Below are 6,596 nucleotides of genomic sequence, written 5' to 3'. Positions count from 1 at the left end.
ATTTTATTGTCAATTTTTCATTTATTTACCTTTTGTTTTTTTAGTATCTTGGAGAGATAATTCTCTACCATCCGCGGCATCCGTGCTTTTGAAAAAAAAAAAATTGACTTTTTTTTGTTTCTTTTTACGCCTTTTCTGACAAAAAAAAGTCATCATATTCTTTCAGAGAAATTCCTGCAGTCACCAACTGGCATCAACAAGAACGATATGAGCTTCAGACCTTCAGTTCTATGAGAGATTATTTTCCCTATGCCTCACCCCAAAAAAAAAAAAAATAATCCTCAAATCTCTTCAGATTTTTTAAAATAATTATTATTTGAAAACAAATTCGTAGTAAGAAAATATAACGTTGAGTAATTAGAAAGAATAAAAAAATTAAAAACATAGACACGAGATAGCCATGAGAGTTTTACTTGTTAAAATAGTGTAAAAAATAAAATGAATATAAGCTTTTTTGAAACCGATGAATACTCAAATGTTTTGAAATCAATTTTAGACGCAAGCAATGGTGTAATAGCTTGAGCTTGACTATCACAAGTCACTGCATACCATAGTGCAAAATGTTCAAACTTTCTATCAATGCGTTTCAAGAGGGTCGGTGGTGTGATCGCATACTTTTTCCATCCTTGGCTTCCACCACTCACCTCTATAAATTCTCACATTCACTTCCCATTTCTTCTGCACCACTTCTACGTCTCTCAAACACAATTTTTCATTCTCAATATTCTCCACTAATTTCTTGCTATATCAGCTATTTCATATAGTAGCTAGTGTGACCGTCCATTTCGCTTCAGAAACTAAACATGGGTTTGGGGAACGAGAGCAACCACCTTCTGTCCAACATCGCTGTCAATGGCAAACATGGCGAGAACTCTGCTTACTTTGATGGATGGAAGGCTTACGAAAGAGACCCATTTCACCCTACTAACAATCCTCAAGGTGTCGTCCAGATGGGTCTTGCAGAAAATCAGGTTTATCTACACATACACACCCACACCCTCTAGAAATTCTATGCTTATGCCACTATGATCCAAAGGTGTGTGATGAGTTTACTGACTCATATATATGGGTTCGTTTTCATTTGTTTCCTCAGCTCTGTTTTGATCTGATAGAAGAATGGATGAGGAATCATCCGGAGGCTTCCATTTGCACTCCTGAAGGATTGCATAACTTCAGAGATATTGCTATCTTTCAGGACTATCATGGACTTCCCCAGTTCAGAAAGTGTGTGTGTGTGTGTGTGTGTGTGTGTGTAGTGATTATGATAAGATATCTCGTACAGCCTTTATATATTGTACGTACATGGTTGAATTAAATTAAAGCTGATGACAAGAAATGGGTGTGCTTTGTGTTGTTTATAGGGGGTGGCAAATTTTATGTCAAAAGTGAGAGGTGGAAGAGTGAAATTCGATGAAGATCGGATAGTGATGAGCGGAGGGGCCACGGGGGCTAATGAATTAGTCATGTTCTGTTTGGCTGACCCCGGAGATGCTTTTCTCGTTCCAGCACCTTATTATCCAGCGTATGTACTCCTACCCTTTAGAGTACTTTCCTTAATTTGTTCATTATTAGGTGGATCATCTTCATTGTGCCACCAAGATTCAAAGTGGGAAATTAATAAAGGCATTGCTTGCTGTACTGCAATAGAACAAGTCTTCTTATTTGGAGAATTGTACTTAAAAACAAACAAAAAAAACTGTTTTCATTCACATATAGGTTTTTTTTTTTAGTAATTTGAAGAGCTTTATCAGAGGACAGAGGAGAAAAAAAAATGAATTATGTGCAATATATATCTAGATTATGTCAGACTTAAATATTATATAATGTAAGTAATAGCAAAAATTATGTTATTGCTACAAGATTCATATATATACATTTATCTTGTTATTGTTAAAGATTCTCTCAATCGTGATGATATTTTGATTAGTGTACATGATAAAATAACATAAAACGCCGTTTGATATATTTAAGCTTCTTTTTCTATATCTCGAATTTTAATTAACTGAATTAATTGTGGTTGTGGAAGACTATAGAACATACTAGTTTGGAGTTTGTGTGTTAATAAGATGCCGCTTATGTGATATAAAGATTCTTTTAACAAGGGTGCTAAACCTCGGAAAACAGTACTGAATACTTAGCTTCTATTTTATGTCCATATAAATAAAATAAAATGAAATTTGAATATACTAGCTATCAATTATCATATGCCCTTCAAAGGGACGAAATTGAATTGTACTTTTTTTTTGTGAAGTCATTTGTTACGTGATAAATTACGAAGGAAAAAAAAATCACACTCCATTATTGTGTGGCTAATATTTTCCCAAACTTGTGAATGTGAATGGCACTGACATAGCGACGTCTCAAAAGTCAAAAGGCGAATTTTCAATATTTGATTTGATACAATAAGTTAGGTAATTCCAAATAGGTCAACCAGCATGTGGGGTTTCATTTTGAAATTCAAATTAAAGTTACGACACTTGAAGGTCAGTGGACCCTTATTGTCATTGATCATGGGGAGACCATAGCTACTTCCATGTACGGTTCCCTTGAACTCAAACACGAAACGGTGCAAGCGATCCGTGTCCTATGTCACATAGCTGGATTCCTTAAACTTAGTTGATCGAAGAAACGTGAAATACCATAAAATTCTCGAAGTATGCAGAGAATTCTCTTATAACCTATGCGTCCAAATTAATCGACATAGCTAAATTTTCAAGTTTAATGTGTTCCGTGCTGTGTAGGAGCAATGCCTTTACTCATACGTATTTTTCATATTCTGTTGCAGATTTACCCGTGATTTATGCTGGCGAACTCAGGGTGCAAATAATTCCTGTGCATTGCGACAGTTCTAACAATTTCAAGATAACAAGAGACGCTCTTGAAGCAGCTTACAAGAAGGCTCAAGAAGACAAGGTCAATGTGAAGGGTTTGCTCATAACAAACCCATCAAACCCTTTAGGCACCACGTTAGACAGAGAGACTCTAGAAAGTCTTGTGAAATTTATTAATGAGAACAACATTCATTTAGTGTGTGATGAAATCTATGCAGCCACTGTGTTCAACTCCTCCAACTTTGTAAGCGTCTCGGAGATCATACAAGACATGGAGCTGTGCAACAAAGATCTCATCCACGTCGTTTATAGTTTGTCAAAGGACATGGGCCTTCCTGGATTTAGAGTTGGGATAGTCTATTCATACAATGACACAGTAGTGAACCGTGGCCGCAAAATGTCAAGCTTTGGATTGGTCTCCTCACAGACTCAGTATATGCTGGCTTCAATGCTTTCTGATGATGATTTTGTGGAAAAATTTCTGGCAGAAAGCTCAAGAAGATTGGCTAAGAGGCATAGTGTTTTCAAAAATGGGCTTGAGAAGATGGGAATTGCTTGCCTTCCAAGCAATGCAGGGCTTTTCTGTTGGATGAACTTGAGAAGCATGCTGAAAGAACAAACAATCGAAGGTGAAATGATGTTGTGGCGTATGATTGTGAATGATGTGAAGTTGAACGTGTCTCCAGGCTCCTCTTTCACTTGCTTGGAACCTGGTTGGTTTAGGGTTTGCTTCGCTAACATGGATAATGAAACTGTGGATGTAGCACTTAAGAGAATCAAAGATTTTGTGGGGAAAGAAATAAAGAAATCGGTGAAAGTCAAGCACAGTCAAGGCCTTAACCTCCGAGTCAGTTTCTCCTCTAGAAGATTTGATGAGACTGTATTGTCATCACCTCACATGATATCTCCACATTCACCAATCCCTCACTCGCCCCTTGTTAAAGCCACTTAAACCGTCAGATTTACCATCCAAGAAAGAAAAAGCCTTCAAATAATAAGTCTCATTTCAAGCGGTATACCTAAATAATGTTCAGTATCTGCTTTGCTTTTCCATTGTTTGTTGCCTTTTCCCCATTTCTCCCATTTATTTGAATTATGGGAGTGCAATAATATTCAGATGTGTAGGTTGTCCAATATAATGGACAGCTAATTCTAGTGAAAACAGAAGTTTCATTATTATTAGACACACTGGTAAGTTTGGCCACTTCTTGGATTAATCTCTGCTTATGTGACAGATACGCAGGATAACATCACTTCTTCTTCGTCTTCTTTTTTTTTTTTTTTTTTGATAGAGACCCAAATATATAACTAGTCTGATGAATTCTAGAACCCAGCTGGAAAATGTAAATAATTTTTCCCACATATCTACTAATCTATACTTTGATATGGTTATATAAATAATCAGTAAATTGTGATGCGTCTGTAATCTGATCATTCCAAGAAGTTATGTGTGATATGACAGAAGAGCATAGGATGGTATGAAGTCTGGAAATGACTTAACTTTGGAAAATTTCCTAGTCTTTTATTTCGTGCCTCTCATAAATTCCATAACATGATAATGAAGGTCAACAGACAACTTAGTCTAAGTGCTTGCCTACTCAGCAAAATTCTTTCCATCTCATATAAATGGACTTTTCAACTTACCAATACCAAATTAAAGAGATAATTAATATTATCAATACATTAAGAGTTGGACGCGTGTCCAAGAAAGACAACAAAGAAACAAAATTAACCACGTTATGAATGGACTTTATGTTTTATTGGCGTGCTGTTTTGAAAAATTCAACCCCATGTGAAGTAGAACTTTGTCACCTTTCTCTCTAGACTTGAACTCAATTATTTAACAAGGCAAAAATCACTTATCCATCTGAGAAGGCAAAAATTTCTAGACAAAAATAAACTTCCCAGAGCAAGTTTGCAAGTCTTGACAACTCACATTCATAAATACATTATCTCGATGAGATTATTTATTATCTTGAACCTGACAAGGAACGTACATTCTAAATTTTGCTAAACATATGCATTGTTGATTAAAACTTATATATCTCTGTTTGTTAACAATTTGCATAGATAAGTTTAATTTCGGGGCTGCTTGAGTGCATGAAATGCTGCAGAAACTTCCCTGTGAACAAGTTTATTTTCCAATTCCAGACAGAATCCTATTCATCTGGTTAGGCAAATGCAATGCGAAAGGGGACACGGCTATTCTATCGCAGGTCATTTTCTCGTGTGTGAAGGGGACATAGTGACCCACACACCAATATGCAAGTGCTTCTAACTTCTCTGCTGTCTTAGCATTACTGAAACTCACCACACCCTTTTACTCTCATCATTTTCATGATCATCCACATATAATTGGTTCATGTCGGGGGACTTTTCCATGTCTTGTGAAAGAATTAATGAGTGGTGCACATAAATATGATAATAGCGTTTGTATCTCAGTCGACGTAGAGATTAGTAATACTTCAGATGAGGGTTTATACAGAAATAGTACTTTTCTTATTCCCAAGTCTCGCCAATTAGGATTTAGGAATTTGAGGAAGTGATAAAAGCCTTTTGTAAAACAGTGTTGGTTTAGTTTATCAGTTTCTCCTCCCCCATCACTAGTATATAAATTAAAGCTAGTGGGATCATTTAATTAATCCGAATGATAAGGGTGTGTCAACCGTACGAAAACATGATTCTTAGTTCATCAATGTGGCAGAGCTAGCTGTGTGGTTTTTAGAGCTTTTCTTGCCGTCTGGGACATTGTTGTTTCTGCAGAGCAATGACAGTGATGTCGGAAACAGGATGCACTGCCACATATCATAAATGCACGATCGGTTCAGTGATGGAGGGTCTGTGTTGCTGTTGACTTTTGTGCATTGTGCATTCGGAATTCAAAACGAGAGTGAGGACAAGGACATATATACTCACTGCATCTATCAATTCACTGCCTTAGCTTTTAACCCCAAAATGAATCTTCAATTATGTGCTGTGAAAATGTAATTAGATTTAAATCAGCTTACTTACTAACATATAACAAAATAAAAGGGAAGTATCAGTCAAAAGATAAAACCTTAAAACTTTGAATTAAAATATGGCATCCTTCAATTCTATTTTATCATTTATCGTCCCCTCGTTTCTGGCAATCATTCATTAAAAGAATGGTATGATATGCCTGGAATGGCTTTTTTTTAACATATTTTTTTTTTAATTGAGATGAATTGGTTCCAACAATTGTAATGAGGATTTAAAAAAAAAAAAACCAGTGTCCTATGTGCTACAATAGCACCATCGCTCCTCTTGTACCAAGGAGGACGCAAGTTCAAATTTAATAAGCGTGAAGGGTGCACGGATTTCTTTCCTTAAAAGGAAGTATAAATATGAATGTAAGAGTGTAATTGTCGTAATTGTTTCCAACAAGAAAAAAAAAATTAAATAAATTTCATGATATATAAAAATATATTTGCAAATTACCAGAATGCATACCAAAAGTTTGAGCCAAGAGTATTGCGATAAGCCAGCTAGAAAATCCTTGACTTGTAATCTAATGGTTTACAAGTTAAATTTGTAGGATTAGGGATTGGGATACGGTTGAATCCGACATGTGTGATAAAACTGGAATTATGTACATAAACTGGGTCGACAAAATATTGGCAACATGTAGACGAGTGACATGACGATAAGACTCTACGTGTACATGTGCTTTATTCTTGACGTACTACGTGCGTCTGATGTGCAATATTTAATACGCAACCTCGCAAGATGCGATTTATGGCTTGC

The 6,596-nt window shown here is 35.9% G+C and overlaps 1 protein-coding gene across 1 annotated transcript; it reads left to right on the top strand.

The window, feature by feature from the left end:
• Positions 1–723: 723 nt before the first annotated feature.
• LOC129291424 (1-aminocyclopropane-1-carboxylate synthase 1-like) lies at positions 724–3,888 on the top strand. The gene is given in 5 exon segments (XM_054928754.1): positions 724–971; positions 1,094–1,228; positions 1,362–1,522; positions 2,786–2,813; positions 2,815–3,888. Coding segments are annotated over 5 exon segments (1,461 nt in total). The 5' UTR covers positions 724–803; the 3' UTR covers positions 3,784–3,888.
• Positions 3,889–6,596: the final 2,708 nt, after the last annotated feature.

Source organism: Prosopis cineraria, unplaced genomic scaffold (genome assembly GCF_029017545.1).
Source record: "Prosopis cineraria cultivar Desert tree isolate PC_DT_omini unplaced genomic scaffold, ASM2901754v1 PC13, whole genome shotgun sequence".
Taxonomy (NCBI): Eukaryota; Viridiplantae; Streptophyta; class Magnoliopsida; order Fabales; family Fabaceae; genus Prosopis; species Prosopis cineraria.
This window is presented reverse-complemented; position numbering and strand designations above follow the sequence as displayed.